We start from the raw sequence: 21,111 nt of genomic DNA, 5'->3' as shown, positions 1-21,111 counted from the left end.
GCTTCTACCGCAAAGGTGCACTTTACGGGATTAAGTCACATTCCAAGCTTTCTGATGGTGTTGAACACATTATTGGTGTCCAACATATACCTCGGGCAACAAGGATTCCTCACTTTGTGTTTTTACCAGCATATCATCTACGTAAACTTCTATTAGTTTCCCAATGTGGTCTGCAAAGATTTTGTTCATCAATCTTTGGTATGTAGCCCCTGCGTTTTTGAGTCCGAAGGGCATGACTATGTAGCAATAATTTGCTTTTGGGGTCAAGAATGATGTTTTTTCTTGGTCGGGTTAATACATTGGGATTTGGTTGTATCTTGAGTAGGTGTCCATGAAGGAGAGGTACTGATATCCTAACGAAGCGTCAACCAGTGTGTCGATGTTTGGGAGCGGGTAGGGATCTTTTAGGCAGCCTTTGTTGAGGTCAGTATTGGTGCACATCCGCCACTTCCCATTTGCTTTTTGACTAGCATGACATTGGCTAGCCATAATGGGTATTTTACCTCTCTTATGAACCCTGCCTCCAACAAGGCATATACCTGCTCTTCTACAGCTTGTGACCTTTTCAGGCCGAGCTTCCTACGCTTTTGCTGTACTGGCCGAGACCCTGGGTAGACGGCTAAGTTGTGGCACATTAATCCGAGATCGATACCAAGCATGTCAGCGGCTTTCCATGCAAAGAGGTCGAAGTTATCTTTTAGGAGCTTTATTAATAGTTCCTTTAAGTCTTCTCTCATATTTTCTCCTATATTTGTTGTTTTGCTTGGATCGTTTCCAATTTTAACTTCTTGAGTCTCACCTTCTGGCTGAGGGCAGAGTTCTTTATGAGCTCGGATTCCCCCGAGTTCTATAGTGTTGACCTCCTCCCCTTTTAGGTTGCCTTTAAGGTTCAGACTTTTATTATAACAGCAACGTGCAGTTTTTTGGTCTCCTTTTATCGTGGCGATCCCTTCTAGAGTTGGAAACTTCATGCATAGATGTGGAGTCGAGACCACTGTGGTGAGCTGGTTCAGTGTCAGCCGACCTATTAGGGCATTGTAAGCTGAGCTCACGTCGACTACGATATAGTCTATGTTAAGTGTCCTTGACAGTGTTCTCTTTCCAAAGGTTGTATGTAGTGAGATATACCCGAGTGGTTGGATTGGAGTATCTCCTAGTCTGAACAAGCTATTCGGATATGCTCTGAGTTCTTTTTCTTGTAGGCCGAGTTTGTCGAAGGCGGATTTGAACAGGATATCCGCGGAGCTTCCTTGGTCTATTAGCGTTCTGTGGAGATTAGCATTGGCTAGTATGATAGTAACGACCATGGGATCATCATGTCCCGGGATAATGCCCGTTGCATCTTCTTGTGTAAAGGTAATAGTGAGGAGGTCGGATGACCTCTCTCCTGCCCCTACATGATATACCTCTTTAATGTGTCTTTTGCGAAATGATTTAGAGATCCCTCCTCCTTTGAAGCCTCCATTTATCATATGAACATGTCTCTTAGGAGTGTGAGGTGGTCACTCAACCCGTCCGACCTCTTCATCCCTTCTTCTTTTCCTTGGTTCTTCCGTTTTGTTGGCTAAGTACCAATCTAGTCGCCCTTCTCTTGCCAATTTCTCTATAACATCTTTTAGGTCGAAGCATTCATTAATGGGATGTCCGTAAATTCGATGGTACTCACAATACTCTGTTCGACTTCTCCCTCCTTTTTTGCTTTTGATTGGGCGAGGTGGTGGGATCTTCTCAGTGTTGCATATTTTTCGAAAAATATCTACAAGAGACACCCGAAGAGGAGTGTAATTGTGGTATTTTTGGGGCTTCTCCTTGAGTTGATCTTCTTTATTCTTGGACTCTTTATCCTTACCCCGAGATGGGTAGGAGAACCCAGATTTCGAGGTCTCTCCTAGTCGAGAGTTCTCCTCCATGTTAATGTATTTCTCTGCCCGTTCCTGTACCTATTTTAAAGATGTGGGATGCTTTTTTGATATGGAGTGGCTAAAAGGTCCTTCTCGCAGGCCATTGATGAGACCCATGATAGTTGCTTTTGTTGGCAAACTCTGTATGTCCAAACACGCCTTGTTGAATCTTTCCATGTAGTTGCGAAAACTCTCCTGATCTCCTTGCTTGATTCCTAGTAGGCTCGGGGCGTGTTTGGCTTTGTCCTTCTGGATGGAGAATCTGCCAAGGAATTTTTTGGCTATGTCATCAAAACTTGTGATGGATCTAGGGGGCAAACTGTCGAACCACTTTATTTCCTGTCATTGTCAGGGTAGTCGGGAAGGCTTTGCAACAAACGACTTCTGAGGCATCAGTAAGATACATTCTGCTTTGGAAGTTACTGAGATGATGGCTTGGATCCGAGGTACCGTCGTATGAAGTCATGTCGGGAACTTTAAAATCTTTTAGAACTTTAGCTTTTATGATCTCTTTGGTGAAGGGATCTTGGTCTTTGTGGGACTTATCCTCTTGGTTGGAATGAGCAGTTTTGTTTTTGAGATCTGTTTCGAGCTGTAGGAGCTTGTCCTCTAACTCTCATCGTCGCCTAGTTTTTGGCGGAGGTTCCTCTCATCTTCTCGTTGATGCTCGGCCTCTTTTTTGAGCTGTTTGAGGCGATCCTGCTGTTCTCGGAGGACATCTAAAATTTCATTATTTGGAGAGTGCTTGTCTCCATTTGGTTGAGGTGTATCCTTTGGAGTAATGTCCGCGTTCTTATGCGGTGTTCTTTCTTCTAGACTGGAGTTGTGATCATTGTCAAGGTTGTTCGCCATGATGATGAGATGACTTCCAGGGTCCTCGGCAACGGCGCCAATATTCTGTGGGTTACCTGAAACTGAAGGTCGATCATAGATGAGATCTGCTGTGGTGGCCGGAGCTGTCGTGTCCGACTTGTTGGAACTGGTGGTGGAGCTGATCCTTGATCACCGGAGGGGGTGGTACCTGCAAGAGACTCCGATGCTTAAGTTAGCATGGGCTTTAAGCAGGTATTTTGTGTAGAATCAGAGTATGAGTTATATACCTGGGTGCTCTAGTGTATTTATAGTAGTGTAGGCTGACCTTTTTGGATAAGATAAGTTAGTTATTGTTCCGAAGGTTACCTGAAACTGGAGGTTGATCTCGGTCGAGATCTTCTGTGCTGGTCGGTGCCGACGTGTCCGGCCGGTGGGGGCGGCCGGAGCGATGGTTTCCGACTTGTTGGCCACTGCATTGCTGATTCCTTCATCACCGGAGGGTGGGGGGTACCTGCAAGAGACTCCGATGCTTAAGTTAGCATGGGTATTAAACAGGTTTTTATGTAGAATAAGAGTATGAGTTATACCTGGGTGCTCCAGTGTATTTATAATGGTGTGATAGTGACCTTTTTAGATAAGATAAGTTAGTTATGTTATCTTATCTTTATCTTTTGAGTTGAGGTAAGCTTATCTTCCAGGGAACCGCCCTTATCTCTATAGGCTCGTACGGCCTGTGGATTTGGGTCGTGTTCCTCTATTTGGGCCCTTTATTGGGCTCTCCTGTTGATTTGGCCGACCTCTTTGAGAAGAGGTCGGGTAGCCTGACCTGAAGAGGTCGGTTGCTTTATCGCCAATCATCCCAGGTCGGGTAGCTCGACCCAGGGTATGAACAGTGCCCCTGCTTGAGCTCGGTCTTTTTGTTGAGGTCGAGTCTTTGACTTCGGTCCTTCTCTGACGAAGCCGAACTCAAGCATTTTGTCGATTTCTTCCTTTTGTATAATCTTTTTTGAATGTAGAACGTTTTCCTCTAAAAGCGCGCGCTTTTGTATTGATGACATGTCACCATGTCATGTTTTTCTATGCTTTTTCATACAAGAAATTGATAATTAGTGCTTAAATATTACATTCTTTTATGCTTAAATGGTGTATTTCCTTGATCTTTTAATTTTATAAATTTGGTAGAAATAAGAAGAAAAAGAAGCACAAAATAAGCTAAAAAGGAGAAAAAAAGAGCTTTGGGGCACACTTTGAAGTTGGAGCACACTTTGGAGCCTTAGGCCACGCTTTTAAAAGCGTGGCCCATGACCAAATAAAGGAAGCATGAACAATCAGCACACAAAGCTCAGTTCACTAAGTGAACTTAGCTTTGCCGTACAAGAAAAATGTGTTTGGAGGCAAGAAATTTCGCTAAGTTAAAAGTGGGCGTTTACAGCATGACCATGCCTCCTTCAAAGGACAATAACTTAAGCTACAGACGTCCAATTGATGTGCTTCCAGTTGCGTTGGAAAGCTGACATTCAGAGCTTTCCAACGATGTATCATAGTCCATATTTGGCATGAAATTGAGGCACGAGTGAAAGGCATCTTTAAGGGCTAAAAATAAGCAAAAAAATCAGCCAATGCTTTCACCAAGGCTCGAAGGGGGAGACACAAGGAAAGCAAGGCAAGAGCAAAATAGTGCTCAGTTCACTTTTCCAACTTAGCTTTATCGGGCTCCTCCTCAAAGAAAATCAAAGTGTAACATTTGGAAAAGGCTTCAACAAGGGTTCGAACCAAGCACCCAAGGGACCAAGTGGAGCGCTACACAAAGCACTCAAAGGAAAGCTCAGTTAACTTTTCCAACTGAGCACCCCTTTTCCCCACATTTTGGCACGCCCAAAGGCACCAAGGAGCAAGCATGATGCGCAACAATTTGGCACACTAAGGGGCTGGGACGCACAAAATGGCACGGACAAGCACAACTTGAAAGCTAAGTTGGGTTTTCCAACTGAGCTTTCCCCTGGGAGCAACACCCATGGACCAAAAATTGAATAAAAATTCCATTTAAATTCAATTCTTCTCCAAATTGAATCAAGGCCAACCAAACCCATTTCTCCTCAGATCCAAAGCAAGCAAAGCCCACATCATCACTCAAAGGCACAAGAACAAGCTAGAATTAGGATTTTCATTTAATTTGTTTTTCATTTCAATTTTATTTTATTTTCATTTTGTAAAAAGCCTATATAAAGGCATCACTATCATCTTCAAAAGGGGAGCTGAATTGTATGGAGGCTAGCTCCAATAGGGAGTTGTGCACTCTTTAGTTTTCATTTTGCTTTCTCTCTTAGTTTTCTTTTCTGTTTTGAAATTTTGGATTGAGATTGGAAGGAATTCTGTTTTCATTCTCCATCCGCAACTTCCCTTGTTCTTCTTCTGCAGTTTACTTTTCCATTTTCATTTTGCTATTGTTCTTGTTGGATCAAGGAAGGATTAGAGATCTAGACTTGTTTTCTAGTCTCCTCCACCCCTGAGATCTTCAACACCCTTTCAAATTGCTGCAAATTAAGCATTGCTTTTCTGTTTTTAATCTTTCAAGCATTTTTACTTTCTGTTGCATTGCTTCCAATTTACATTTCCTGCAATTGCTCTAAGTTTTAACTCACTACAATTTTGCTTATCTGTTTACATTGCTCCCAGCACCCAGTCCCTTTTATTCTTCCTGCAATTTAGATTTCCAGTTGCTTGAATTACTGCTTCTATTTTACTTTTCATGCAAGTTAATTCTTCTGCAATTGTTCTAAGTTACTGATTTACTGCTTTCATTTAAATTCCTTGCACCCAATCCCCTTTACATTTTATGCAATTTACATCTCTTGTCATTTAAGTTTCTGCAATTTACATTTCTTACACTTTAAGATTTTGCTCATTTACTTTCTGCAACTTTAAATTCTTGTCAATTTACTTTCTGTTGGCTACATTTCAATCAATTTCACTTCAATGTTAGCTTGACTAAACTAATCACCCACTAAAGTTGCTTGATCCATCAATCCCTGTGGGATCGACCTCACTCTAAGTGAGTTTTACTACTTGATACGACCCGGTACACTTGCCGGTGAGTTTTTGGTGTTTTGGGAAATTCAGTTTTCCACAAAAATGCCATCATGTATTAGCGCTTTTTTGGGAACGCAAGCGGTTTTAATATCCGCATTTAATTGGCATTAATTTGCCCTTCATTCTCTCTTGGCTTTTATTTTGAATTTCGCAATCAAAAACGGTTTCTCTTCTTCATTTCTTCTTCGTAACTTCTCCCTTTACTCTCTCGTTTTCTGTTTCTCTCATCTGCTCTCAGTCTTTCGCTTGCGCTTCTGCTTTCGTCGCTTGGCGTTTTTCTGGGCAGCCTTTATCTCTGCGCTTCCACTCTTCCTCGAAGCTTCTTCCGTCTCCAGGTTAGTCCCATTTTGTATTTTCCTCGTTGTTTTTGACTTTGCGATGGGGTTTTCCTTTTGATTTTCTTTTTGGAGAAAGTTTGGATCTTTCTGTTTTTTGTCATGCTTGACTTGTTGCATGCTCTTGGAATTTCTTTGCTTTTTGGTGCGAATCTTTTTCTTGTTGCTTGAATCTTTTTCTTTTGCATGTTGCCGCCGTTTCTGTTTGTGCCTTGGCTGATGATTTTTTGCTTGATTTCAAAGGAAATTTTGCACCTTTGCTGCTTGGCCTTTTTTGACATTTCTGATATATTGTAGAAGTAGTGTTTTTCACTGGTAAACTGTAGAAGTGTGGTCCTTTTGCATTTTTGCTTCCTTTGTTTTCTTTCTGGATTTTATTTTGATGAGTGCTGGGATGTAGGCTGTAGAAATAACTTGAAAACCTTGCTTGTTTACTGCCTCCAAGGGATGCCCCAAGACCTTTGTCTTAAGTCTTGGGGTTTTCCCTTTTTGTTTATCCGCCCGTCGAGATGTTTTGCCCTCTGTCTGAGATGTTTTTGAGTAATCCATTCTTCTTTTCTTTTTGTAGGATTTAGCTGACCTCATGTCTTCCCGAAATAACGTTGTCGAAATGCCTTCCCAGGTTCTCGCGGGTATGGCTGATTGGGTGGACTCCATGGTTCTTATGTGTGTCTCGCTGGTTGATTCTGAATTTTGTACTCAGCTTAGGCAGTTTCACAGTGTCTGTAGTAATTCTGGTGATGAGAAGAATTATGAACTTGTCCCTCCCTCTTCTGATGAGAGAGTCTGCTTTTCGACTCGAGTTGTTGATGGTCGCCCTTTCTTTTATGCTTATGATTTTTTCTTTGGTCAGCTGGGTATCACCCTTCCTTTTACCAAATTCGAAACCGACCTGTTATGGTCTTGTAATGTTTCCCCTTCTCAACTTCACCCCAATTCCTGGGGTTTCATCAAAATTTTCCAATTGCTGTGCGATGGTTTTGGTATTCCTGCTTCCCAATCTCTCTTTTTCTATCTGTTTGTCTTGACTAAGCCCAGTGTGGTAAAAAAGAAGTCGGCCTGGGTCTCCTTTCGTTCTACCCAGGGGAAGAAGGTTTTTTCCATGTTTGACGAGTCGTTCCGTGATTTTAAAAACTACTTTTTCAAGGTCCGAGCTGTTGAAGGAGCTCGGCCCTTTTTTCTAGATGAGAATGACGAACCTGCTTTTCCCTTGGAATGGCAAAAAGATGTGAGGGTCTCCAGGTATTCATGGGAAATGTTGGATGAGGCTGAGCGAGCCTTTGTGACTATCTTGGAGGAACGCTGGGGTCAATCTCCCCATCTTGACACAAAGAAATTTCTAACCAATCCTACTCTTCTTCAAACTAAACTGGGTATCTTGTGTTCCTTTTATTATTTTGTTTATGTTGCTTGTAGCTGTCTTTTTTGACTTATCCGACTGGTAGCTGAGTTTTCTATTTTGTTTGCAGAGGCAATGAAGAATAATAAATCCATGAAAGCTTATAAGAAGGTGCAGAGGGCGACTGCTGCATTAAATGCTGCTGCCCAGGCGGCTGGGGAGGGATCTTCCGAAGTGCACGAGAAGCCATCGGTGCAGAGTTCCGCCGGGGTGAAGAAGGTGATCCCTACACCCCGAGTTCGTTTGGTAGATCCTCACGTCACCTCTACTGCTCCTTCTGTTGCTCCTCCCAATAAAAAACAAAAGATTGCTGAGCCCTTTGACCTCGATGCTCCTGATTTTAATGCTATTGAATTCGTGGATCAACAAATCAGTCCTTATGGCACTCTCTCCATGGACGATGTGTCCATCCTCCATCACTTGGAATTCATGGCCCGAAATTATGTGAAGATGGCGTACATGTCAGCTGCCATATATCGGACTGCTCAGAATCTCCCTCTCCAGGCTACTAAAGCGTTTATGGAGGAGGCAAAACAGGAGTTTGATCGGATGAAGGAGCTAAAGGAGGAGCTTGAGACGAAGGTAGCCAAGCTGGAGAAGGACTTGAAGAATGAGGAGGCGAGCTCTCAATCATTGGCAGCTTCTTTGAGGTTAGCTGAGGACGCAGTCCTGATGCACAAGGAGAGTTACCTTTCATCTTATCGGGAAGTGATGCGCCTGAGGGGGGAGCTTGATAGTGTTCAGGAAGATTATGCTGAGCTCCAAAGTCATCTCGTTGGCAGCGTGACTGCTGCTTATGAGAACTTGAGGGAGCAAGATTGTCCCTGATGATGAGGGTGATGATGATGATGTCGTTCCTCCTGTGTCTTCTACCAAAGTGCCAACCTCTTCGGTTCCTCCCTCTGTGCCCGACCCGGATTTCCAGATCCTGAATCGGGAGGATGGAACTGTGGATGCTGTGCCGATCCAGACTCGCTCTCCTTCTCCTTGTCCTGATGCTGCCAAGAAGGATCCTGATGCTTGTTGATCTTTTCTTAAAATTTGTGTAGTTGGCCCGGCTTGTGGGCTTTTTTAGAACTCTTTTATTTATTTGCTGATACTTCTTAGTTGCTTATCTAGTAACTTTTATTTTGAAAAACAAACAATAGCTCGCTATCTTTTTTATAGTAGTTTTTGGTGGCCTTTCAAGGCCTTATAACTCTGTAAAAAGTAGTTTTTTGACTAGGCATCTTTTCTGTTTTCTGCTGATGTCGAAATCTTGCAGCTCGACCTCCTTGGGTTGTTTTTGTTTTGTTATTTGTAGCTTGAATCCTTTGAGGTCGTGGTTGTGGGGGTCCAACTTGTTTCTTTGGTTTTCTTTGCTTTGTATGCTTTCTTAACGTTGGTCCCCTTCTAAGCTATTTTCGTAATCATGTGTCTTGGGCCTTTGCTAGGTCTCCTTCAGGGATTACTTATATAACTTGTTTTTTGTAGGAGTTCGACTTCGTTAGGTCGACCTCTTTCTAAGTTATTTTTGTAATCCTTTTTCTTGGACCTTTGTCAGGTCTCTTTAAGGGATTACTTTGATAACTTTCCAGTTGTAGGAGTCCGACTTGGTTATATCGGTCTCCTTTAAGTTATCTGTATTCCTCTTTCTTGGATCTTTGTCAGATCTCTTTCAGGGACTACTTTGATAACTTTTAAGTATTACGAGTCTGACTTCGTTATATCGGTCTCCTTTAAGTTATTTTTGTAATCCTCTTTTCCTGGACCTTTGTCAGATCTCTTTCAGGGATTACTTTTATAACTTGTTAGTAGTAGGAGTCTGACTTCGTTATATCGGTCTCCTTTAAGTTATTTTTGTAATCCTCTTTCTTGGACCTTTGTCAGGTCTCTTTCAGGGATTACTTTTATAACTTGTTAGTAGTAGGAGTCCGACTTCGTTATATCGGTCTCCTTTAATTTATTTTTGTAATCCTCTTTCTTGGACCTTTGTCAGGTCTCTTTCAGGGATTACTTTTATAACTTGTTAGTAGTAGGAGTTTGACTTCGTTATATCGGTCTCCTTTAAGTTATTTTTGTAATCCTCTTTCTTGGACCTTTGCAGGTCTCTTTCAGGGATTACTTTTATAACTTTTCATTTTGGGCCGACTTTATCATGTCGAGCCCTTCTAAGTTAAAGTAATCCTCTTTAATAGGGTTGGCCAGACCTCTTTCCAGGGTTTACTTATAACTTGGGTTGACTTGGTCCGACTTCTCAACGTCGGCCAGTCTTTAAGTTAATATTTTAGCAATCCGTAAGACCTCGTCAGGTTCTTTTTTAGATCACTTTCGATAACTTCTTACATTATTCTGTGTTCATCTTTGCCGATTTGTAGAAAGTGGTTGTCATCTCTAAATCGTCCTTTGGGTGAATCGCGTTTTCACCTTTATCGGACGGTTGTCTTTATCATGATCGTGTAGTGAAATTATTTTTCACTTTCTGCCGATCTGTTGCTTTATAATCGGACGATGAATGCTTCAGATTAATGCGTCTTGAAATCTTTGTAGAATATCTAAAATATATTTTATTTAAAGGAAAAATGCAAATATATACATATGGGATTGTCTGAGTCTCAACTTGGTGCCTCATTAAAAAACCTTTTCAGGAAAAAGAGTGCATTCAATGATGAGATCTTTTATCTTTTCTAACTGTAGTACCTTCTGAGGTTACAGGCGTGCCATGACCTGGGAAGCTCTCGTCTATCGAGTTCAGACAGTCTGTAGTAGCCCTTTCCAAGTACTTCTACAACTCGGTAGGGTCCTTTCCAGTTTGCTGCCAGCTTTCCCTCTCCTGGTCGAGTTGTTCTGATATCATTTCGGATTAGGATAGATCATTTTCTGCAAAACTTCTCGGCACCACCTTTTGATTATATCTGGAAGCCATTCGGCGTTTTAGAGCTTCTTCCCTGATCCGAGCTCTTTCTTGGATTTTGGGTAATAAGTCGAGCTCTTCTTTCTGAAGTTGGGAGTTTGCTCCCTCATTGTAGTGAACTACTCTGGGCGACCCTTCTTCAATCTCTACTGGAATCATCGCCTCTATTCCGTATGCTAATCGGAAGGGGGATTCCTTCGTGGTGAAATGTGGCGTTGTTCGATATGTCCACAGGACCTGTGGAAGCTCTTCTGCCCAGGCTCCCTTTGCATCTTGTAAGCCAATATGACTTTGTTAGCAACTTCGGCCTGCCCATTGGCTTGTGGATGTTCGACGGAGGTGTACTGGTGCTTTATATTCAAGTCGGCTACTAGTTTTCTAAAGCCTGCATCTGTGAATTGGGTGCCATTGTCTGTGGTTATTGAATATGGAACCCCGAACCTTGTGACAATGTTTCTATATAAGAATTCTGGCTTCTTTGAGCGGTGGCATTGGCCAGGGGCTCTGCCTCGATCCACTTTGTAAAGTAATCTACCTCTACTATGAGGAATTTAACTTGTCCTGATCCCTGTGGGAAGGGGCCGAGAAAATCGAGTCCCCATTTTGCAAACGGCCAAGGCGAGGTCACGTTGATGAGCTCTTCTGGCGGGGCGATGTGAAAGTTGGCATGTTTCTGACATGGTGGGCATGTCTTTACAAATTCTGTGGCTTCTTTCTGTTGAGTTGGCCAATAAAATCCCGCCCGGAGTACTTTTTTGGCGAGAGCTCGTGCTCCGAGATGATTGCCACAAATACCGCCGTGTATTTCTTCTAGCACTTCCTTTGTGTTGGAGGTTGGCACACATTTTAGTAAAGGTGTTGAGATTCCTCTTTTGTACAGGATGTTGTTTATGATGGTGTAGTACTGTGCCTCCCTTTTTAACCTCTTTGCCTCCTTTTCTTCTGTGGGGAGCGTTCCTGTTCTGAGGTAGTTGGCTATAGGGGTCATCCATCCTTGGTCCTGACTTGTTATAGTCAGGACTTTTTCCTCTTTCGAGATTGACGGGTTCTGCAACATTTCCTGGATGAGGCTTCTATTATTACCCCCTGGTTTGGTGTTGGCTAGTTTTGAGAGTGCGTCAGCTCGGGCATTTTGTTCGCGGGGTATGTGGCAGATCTTATACTCCCCAACTTGTTCGAGATGTTCCTTGGTTTTATCCAAATACTTTTTCATGGTGGGATCTTTGGCTTGGTAGCTCCCTGTTATTTGTGATGTGACCACTTGTGAATCGCTGTAAATGTTGAGTTTTTGAGCTCCGACCTCTTTAGCCAGCTTCAAACCAGCTAATAACGCTTCATATTCCGCCTGGTTGTTTGAGGCCGGGAACCCGAACTTGAGGGAGAGCTCAACCTGGGCTCCTTGGTTGCTTTCTATTATCATGCCTGCACCGCTTCCAGTTTTATTTGAAGAACCGTCCATGTAAAGATTCTATTCTGTGGGGGTTTCTAGGGCATCTGTGAATTCTGTGATAAAATCGGTCAGATACTGTGATTTGATGGCCGTCCGAGCTTCATATTTGAGGTCAAACTCTGACAACTCGACTACCCATTGTAGAATTCTGCCTGCTAAATCTATTTTCTGCAATATTCCTTTTATGGGCTGGTTAGTTCGAACCTTAATGGTGTGAGCCTGGAAGTACGGGCGGAGCCGTCGAGATGTTAGGATAAGAGTATAGGCAAATTTTTCTATTTTCTGGTAGTTCAGCTCGGGTCCCTGTAGTTCCTTGCTAATGAAGTAGACGGGTTGTTGCCCATTTTCGTCTTCCCTGACTAGTGCTGAGGCTATTGCCCGGCTCCCTACTGCGAGATATAATATGAGCGGTTCTCCTTCTGGTGGTCGAGATAGGATAGGTGGCCGTCCTAAGAATTCCTTGAAGTCTTTGAAGGCTTACTCACATTCCATCTTCTATTCGAACTGTTTTCCTTTTCTTAGAGTAGCATAGAAGGGGAGAGATTTTATCGCAGCTCCTGCTAAGAATCGGGATAGGGCGGCCAATCTCCCGTTAAGTTGTTGTACTTCTTTGACACAGGTTGGGGTCTTCATGTTGAGTATGGCTTGACACTTGTCTGGATTTGCTTCAATTCCCCTTTGTGTGAGCATGAAACCTAAGAATTTTCCTGCTTCTACTGCGAAGGTACATTTTGCGGAATTTAGTCGCATGTTGTGTTTCCTTATGGTGTCAAACACTTGAGCCAGGTCGGATAATAATGTATCTTCGGTTTGTATTTTTATCAACATGTCGTCCACATAAACTTCCATAATTTTTCCGATGTGATCTGAGAAGGCTTTATTCATTAGCCTTTGATAAGTAGCTCCTGCGTCCTTGAGACCGAAAGGCATCACGATGTAGCCGTAGTTTGCCTTTGGTGTTAAGAACGGTCTTTTCCTGATCTGGTGGGTACATGGGGATTTAGTTGTATCCCGAGTATGCGTCCATAAATAAGAGATATTTATATCCAGAGGAAGCATCTACCAGGGCGTCAATGCTTGGAAGTGGGTATGGGTCTTTTGGACAAGCTTTGTTGAGATCGGTGTAATCGGTGCACATTCGCCACTTCCCATTCGACTTTTTCACCAAGACGATGTTGGCTAGCCATAGTGGGTACTTGACTTCTCTTATAAATCCGGCTTTCAGTAGTGCTTGTACTTGCTCTTCCACAGCCTGGGATCGCTCTGGCCCAAGCTTTCTTCGTCTCTGTTGCACCGGTCGAGATCCTGGATAGACCGCCAACTTGTGGCACATTAGCTTAGGGTCTATGCCTGGCATGTCCGCGGCTTTCCATGCGAAGAGATCGACATTATCTCGTAAGAATTGTATTAGCAATTCTTTTAATTCTCCTTTGAGGATTGTGCCGATATTAGTTGTTTTTTCCGAGGTGTCCCCGATCTGAATTTTTTCTATCTCACCTTCTGGTTGGGGGCGAAGATCTTCTCGTCGTTGAACTCCGCCCAACTCGATTGCGTGGAACTCTTCTCCTTTACCTCTGAGGTTTAGGCTTTCGTTATAACAGCGACGTGCCATCTTTTGGTCAGCTTTTATCGTGGCTATCCCTTTTGGAGTTGGGAACTTCATACATAGGTGTGGGGTTGAGACTATTGCGCTGAGTTGGTTGAGTGTTATCTGACCTATGAGAGCATTGTAAGCTGAACTTACATTGACTACGATGTAGTCTATTTTGAGGGTCCTGGATTGGTCTCCTTTTCCGAAGGTTGTATGTAGTGATATATATCCTAGTGGTCGAACCGGGGTATCTCCTAACCCGAACAGACTGTTTGGATATGCCTTAAGTTCTTTTTCTTCTAAGCCGAGTTTATCAAAGGCTATCTTGAATAATATGTCGGCAAAACTTCCTTGGTCTATTAAGGTGCGGTGTAGGTTGGCGTTTGCCAATATGATGGTGATGACCATGGGATCGTCGTGTCCTGTGATGATGCCGGACGCGTCCTCCTTAGTGAATGTTATCGCTGGGATGTTGAGTGCTTCCTCCTCTCCTTCGATGTGACATACTTCTTTGAGATACCTTTTGCGGGAAGATTTGGAGATCCCTCCTGCTGCGAATCCGCCATGTATCATGTGGACGTGTCTTTCTGGTGTCCGAGGTGATCGTTCTGCTCGTTCAGTATCTTTATCCCTTCGTCTTTTTCTTTGATCATCATCTCGGGTGGCCAGGAATCGATCTAATTTTCCTTCCCTCACTAATTTTTCTATGATATTTTTCAAGTCGAAGCATTCGTTGGTGGCGTGTCCTCTGACCCGATGATATTCACAATATTCCTTCCGATTTCCTCCTCCTCTTTTTCCTTTAAGGGGCCGTGCTGGGGGAATTTTTTTTGTATGGCAGACCTCTTTGTATATTTCGACTAGGGATGCTCTGAGGGGAGTATAATTATGGTATTTTTTAATTTTCTCCCCATGTCGGTCTTCTTTCTTTTTGTCTTTATGTCGGTAGGGGTTCCCAGATTTTGAGGTTTCTCCTAATCGAGTGTTTTCTTCCATGTTGATGTATTTTTCTGCTCGCTCCTGTACTTCGTCTAATGAGGTAGGGTACTTCTTTGATATAGATTAGCTAAATGGCCCCTCTCGTAGGCCATTGATGAGTCCCATGATGGCCTCTGTTGGTAAGCTTTGTATGTCCATGCATGTTTTGTTGAATCTTTTCATGTAGTTGCGGAGGCTCTCCCGATCTCCTTGCTTGATCCCCAGTAGACTGGGGGCGTGCTTGGCTTTATCTTTCTGGATGGAGAATCTGGCCAGGAACTTTTTGGCCAGGTCGTCGAAGTTTAGGATGGACTTTGGAGGTAAGTTGTCGAACCATCGAATTGCTGTCTTCGTGAGAGTTGTTGGGAAAGCTTTGCAGCGAACGACGTCTGAGGCATCGGTAAGGTACATTCTGCTTCTGAAATTGCTGAGATGGTGGTTGGGATCTGTGGTACCATCATATAAAGTCATATCTGGGAGTTTGAAGTCCTTTGGGATTTTGGTTTTCATGATCTCTCTGGTGAATGGATCCTGTTCTTTACGTGAGCTTTCCTCAGGAGTGATCCGAGGGGCCTTCGATTTGAGATCGGCTTCCAATTGCTGTAATTTTTTTTCCAATTCTCGACGTCGTCGTATCTCTCTTTGTAGATCCTTCCCGATTTTTCGTTGTTGTTGGGTTTCTTTTTCAAGTTGCTTCAAGTGATCTTGAAGTACTTCTATTGCCCCCGGGTTTGCTGGATTTTAGTCTCCGTTGGACTCCGGGGTGTCTTTTAGTGGGGTGTCCGCATTTTTGTGTGGCGTTCTGTTTTCTAGATCTGAATCGTGATCGTTGTCATGGTTGTCTGCCATGGTGTTGGGATGACTTCCAGGTTCCCCGGCAACGGAGCCAATGTTCCGAGGGTTACCTGAAACTGGAGGTCGATCTCAGTCGAGATCTTCTGTGCTGGTCGGTGCCGACGTGTCCGGCCGGTGGGGGCGGCCAGAGCGATGGTTTCCGACTTGTTGGCCGCTGCACTGCTGATTCCTTCATCACCAGAGGGTGGGGGGTACCTGCAAGAGACTCCGATGCTTAAGTTAGCATGGGTATTAAACAGGTTTTTATGTAGAATCAGAGTATGAGTTATACCTTGGTGCTCCAGTGTATTTATAATGGTGTGATAGTGACCTTTTTAGATAAGATAAGTTAGTTATGTTATCTTATCTTTATCTTTTGAGTTGAGGTCAGCTTATCTTCAAGGGAACCGCCCTTATCTCTATAGGCTCGTACGGCCTGTGGATTTGGGTCGTGTTCCTCTATTTGGGCCCTTTATTGGTCTCTCCTATTGATTTGGCCGACCTCTTTGAGAAGAGGTCGGGTAGCCTGACCTGAAGAGGTCGGTTGCTTTGTCGCCAATCATCCCAGGTCGGGTAGCTCGACCCAGGGTATGAACAGTTATCTTATCTTCATCTTTAAGTGAGGTCATATTATCTCATAGGGAAACCACCCTTATCTTTCTAGGCTTTAGCTACCTTTAGATTGGGCTGTGTCCCTTCGTTTGGGCCTGTCTGGGCCTCTCGTGGTAGTTTGGCCAACCTCTTTTGAGAGGAGGTCGAGGAGACCCATCTGAAGAGGTCAGTCATTTTTTCTTCAATTAGCCCAGGTCGGATAGCCCGACCTGGGGTATGAACACCTAGGCTAAGGGAATTGAGTGACCTTGAGTCATTAGGTCTCATTGAATTGGTGATTTGAGAACCCTTAGTAGTCAATTTGATAACCATTAACTCTAGCCTACTACTAAGTTAATTAGTAGCTAGGTTAGGACTTATGGATTGATGTTGATCAAGCCATTTGACGTACTTCAGGCCTAGGAACAGATATTACGTACTTAAGGATTTTGTAAGTAGACTTAATGAGTTTGGTTCCTCATAATTATCAATACATGGTTTGTAGACAAGGATGGTGATCTCAATTACCTATGTCTAGCCAAGAGTTTTTTACCTAACCTTTATTAATTCTTGATTTACTCTTTTTGTCATTTAAATTCTTGCCCATTTAATTTCTTGCCCTTTTATAAACCAAACCCCTTGTTCCTTCATAGCCAATAATTGACCACTTCATTGCAATTCCTTGTGAGACGACCCGAGGTTTAAATACTTCGGTTAATTCTTATTGGGGTTTGTACTTGTGACAACTCAAATTTTTTATGTGAGGATTATTTGTTGGTTTGGAGCAATGCTTACAACGAAGTTCTTCTTTTCTATAAGAGAAAATCTAGACCGACGATAACTCTCTCTATCAGAGCATCAATGCATATGGTTTTACATTTAATTAACACATGAGTATATACCCAATTCCCAAATATATAAATACAAAACAAAAACACCATTTTCTCTTAACCAATGTCCCAAGTTTCCCACACTTGAATGACACACACACACTAGACTAAGCTAATCAAAGATCCAAATTAAGGACATTTATTATTTTTCGCTTCAAGGCTTGTAATGTGCTAAAATTATGAACAAGTGGGTTAATCGTAGGCTCAAAGTTGGCTAACAAAGGTTGATAAAAGGTAGGATATTTGGGCAAGTGAGCTATTTGAGATGATGGCCTCAATCATATAAATGCATGTCTACACAAAATAATGGACATAAAGAATCAAACAAATCAAAGATTACAATCATAGGAAGAGAATAATGCACACAAGAAGGAAAATAAGTGGTTATAAGATGTAACCACACAATTAAGGCTCAAATCTCACAAACTTGTGTTCTTCGCTCAAATCATGTTCCACAAGATATATTATTCACGTAAGTTCAATGAAATTTTCATGCAATTCAATTGGGTCGCCCTATAGATAGAAATCTTAAAAAATTTCATTATTTTGACTAAGCTTATTGTGTGTATGTATGCAAAATTAAGAAAATGAAACTAAAAATCCTAAAAGACCTAAAACTGAAATGCAAAAGTATTGGGATTAGAAACTTGTCACCCAAAAACGCCGACTGGTCGGCCGACCTCCCCACACTTAAAAGTTTGCACCGTCTTCGGTGCATTCAAAGATGAGCAAGGGGGTACGGTGACTTTCCGGATTGCCACCTTCAGCTGGTAGGTCAATCGGTTGCTGCGTGTTCTTTCTTCCGCTTCTGTTTTAGCTTATAATGATTCATCCTAAAAATAGAAAGCAAGATAGTGAAGTAAATGCAAAACCAAGGAGGCATGCATTGTAAGAATGAGGTAAAACCACTAGAATGAAGTAAGTGACTTAATGTCTGACATTAATGAAACAAGTGTGTGAATTCTAAATTAGCCGCCCTTTAGAACACGCACTAGCATAAAAAGAGCTATGTCACAGTTACACAAAAAGGAGCATGCACTTCACTCATTCTAATGTGCTTGAGATGCTCTTAACTTGTGGGTTAAAACAACCAAACAAGCAATAAAGAAGCATGAAAGCATTCAAGCCAAAAACATATGGGTGCATATGTTCAAGAAGCACAATGCATTAAGGTAAATGCACAACATCCAATATCAAGAAATTGCGTAATCAAAGAAAAGAATTCAAATCACATGGTGGCCAAATCATGCAATTCTAAAAGATTTAAAGTGCTTTGAAGGCAATGTCTAATGTACTTGGTATTTAAAACAGTAAGCATGAAAAATTCAAAACCAAGTAGTGAGTTGTAACCTTAACAAGAGAATCCAAAAATGACAATTAACAACAATGATATTAAACTAACATCTCATCAATAATCAGCAGCAAGAGATAGTAAGCAAGATTAATAATCCAACACTTATTAGGAAAAACAAAAAAATTAAACGAAAATAAAAATAACTATACAACTAACTATCTAAAAGGAATAGTTATGAATGGTGTTTGGAAGTGTTGGATGAGGGGTAAGAGAAGGTGTAGAAGAGAAGAGAAGAGAGAAGAAGGAAAAAAATGGAAAGAAGAGAAGAAAAGAAGAGTGATGAGAAAAGGCATCCACACGTACGCGTCTGTCACGCGTGTGCGTGGATTGAGGTGAAATGGACGCGACGCGTACGCGTGTGTCAGGCGTGCACGTCGATGGGTTATTTAGAGAGCGACACGTACGCGTGAGGTGCGCGTACGCGTGAATTGGCGTGCGTGTTTCGCACAGCGTTTGCGCGACGTTCGCGCAACTCTCGGGAAAATGGCTTGGGGGTGAAAATTTTTGAATCCATGCGTATGCGTGGGTGACGCATGCGCGTGGATGGTCAAAAATGCTTGCGTCACGTATATGCGTGCGCGTGGTTTGATGCTCTGTTTTTTCAAAAGTCTTCATGTTTTTGCACCAAACCAAGAATTCCAAACCTCCAAACAGCTACCAAAGCACCACAAAACCTTATTTAACATACCTAACTACTAACTAAACTCAACAAACTAATCAAAACATGAAATTAAGCTAATTCTATCAATATTTACAAAAGAGAAAAAGGAAAGATTTTACCATGGTGGGGTGTCTCCCACCTAGAACTTTTGTTTATTGTCCTTAAGTTGGACTTATGGGGAGCTCCTCTCAAGGTGGCTTGTGTTTGAAGCTATCCTTGAACATCCACCAATGCTTGAGTCTCCAACTTGGCCACCAACGTTGCTTCTTCTTCATCTTTTCATGCTCCTTCTTCAACTTTCTTCCATGCCTTCCTTCACCTGTCATCAACCAATACATGCATCAAATCCTTGCTAAAGTTATGAGAATTCTCATCATTCTTAGCATACAAGTAATTAAAGCAAAATTATCATAAAATTGCATCAAATTAACTATGGTTGGATGAATCCAGGCATGCATGAATTTCTACCCCAATTGCTTACTTATAACTCAAGAAAGTGCATAAAACCTATTAAAAACAAAGAAAAAGGCTAGTGAAACTAGCCTAAGATGCCCTGGCATCACAACACCAAAATTAAATCTTGCTTGTCCCTAAGCAAGTACTGAGTTATTGAGAAGAAAGAATGAAACAGAAGGTGATGTTCATATCAGCAAGTAATTATTATTAGTTAATGGGGCTTTATGCAGAAGATGCAATAACTCACTTCTTATTGATCTTTAGGCATATACTGTCTCCTTTAAGCATCAATTAACACACTGTTATGACCTCTTATTATTCACTCATCATTGGTAATTGCTTTTCTTTATTTTCTTTTTCTGTAAACTTTAGCTCAGTGTCATGTGTTGTAGCAGTTTCTTAGCTTATTTGTACTCAACACATATTCACTACAGACACTTGGCTCACAATTCTTCTTAAGACATTGGTGCCCAGCACCTCTTTGGGTTACTAAAGGCCTTGTAACTAAGTTGCTCTTGATAATGGATTTTTGGTTGATAATCCCAGGTTAGTTAACCCAAGTTACCAAGTGTTAAAGCACTCTATAGAACCTAATCATCCAAGCAAATCCTAGTACAAAGTTACCACAGGCGTCCTAAGGTCCAAGCTATTGGTGTCTAGCCTTATTCTTTGCTTTCTTTTGTTTTTGTTGCCACTTTTGGCTTTTTTTTTTCTTTCTTTCTATTTGTTTTTCTTTCATCCAAGGACTTTTATTTACTAAGATTCATAGACAGCATGCTAGTTTATACTAAAAAGGGAGATAATCTATCCTTTTATTCATTATAAGTGAGCTACTACACAATCAAACATATATATCACCACTTACTGTTATTTCATTTCTTGCTAAAAGGGAACTATTCCACTTCTGTTCAACCATTTCTTTTATTTAAATTGAAAAGACTCAGGGGACAAAACAAGCATTTAAACAAGTGAAAGTGAAAACACACACCTAGGCTAGCATACTTATTGCAAAATTAAATACAACGAAATGCAAAATGACTTAAACTAAAAGTTGACTATTAACACAAGCACAATCAGACTTCCAATTTAAGCATTCCAAAATATAACTAGTTAAGCCACAATACAACCTCTTGGTGTCTTTCTATTTTCGTCCTTCTCATTCTCATCCATAGCTTTTGTATCCTTCTTTGTTTCTTTGGATGATGGTGCATAGTTCTTCCCAAGGGTTGATTGTATTCCTACAAATTATTGGAAGTTGCTTGTTCCCAAAGCACTTGAGAGATTGTTAGCATGAATGTATATTTGTAGGCTTTTGAACTTAGATTGGTGTGTGAACACCAAACTTAGTTTTTTACCTTATGCAGCAAATTGAGTCTATGCAGAAAACATCAAGTACTTTTATTTAAGAAAGTAAACTATGAACCAGATAACAGACTAGAAACTAGAAAACAACATCTTTTGAGTAAATTTTCTGATTGTTTGGAGCTGATAACTAGTTATGCTGAGGGTGCAATGTGTTCTTAATGAGCTCCATGGTGGAACACCAAACTTAGAATTACACATTCACCCTTAAATTTCTTTGGTATGCAACACTAGTGCACGAAATTGTGATCTCAGGCAACGGCGCCAAAAACTCTGAACGCACATCTTAATAAATCGTTTTTCATTCACAACTTCGATACAACTAACCAGCAAGTGCACTGGGTCGTCCAAGTAATAAAACCTTACGTGAGTAAGGGTCGATCCCACGGAGATTGTTGGTATGAAGCAAGCTATGGTCATCTTGTAAATCTCACTCAGGCGGATAATAATTGATTACGGAGTTTTCGAAAATAATACTAATTAAACAGAAAATAAAGATAGAAATACTTATGT

At 41.7% G+C, this 21,111-nt stretch overlaps 1 protein-coding gene across 1 annotated transcript in view; it reads right to left on the bottom strand.

Annotated features, from left to right (window-relative positions):
• Positions 1-6,028: 6,028 nt before the first annotated feature.
• LOC148577342 (uncharacterized) overlaps positions 6,029-21,111 on the bottom strand; it is a 35,097-nt gene continuing 20,014 nt past the window's right edge. Inside the window, exon 2 of the mRNA XM_088502869.1 lies at positions 6,029-6,229. Coding sequence (XP_088358995.1) covers positions 6,029-6,229 — 201 coding nt within the window. The remainder of the gene's footprint in view (positions 6,230-21,111) is intronic.

This window comes from Arachis ipaensis, chromosome B1 (genome assembly GCF_059453495.1).
Source record: "Arachis ipaensis isolate K30076 ecotype BB chromosome B1, ASM5945349v1, whole genome shotgun sequence".
Taxonomy (NCBI): domain Eukaryota; kingdom Viridiplantae; phylum Streptophyta; class Magnoliopsida; order Fabales; family Fabaceae; genus Arachis; species Arachis ipaensis.
The sequence above is the reverse complement of the archived record's forward strand: the minus strand, read 5'-3'. Positions and strand labels throughout refer to the sequence as shown.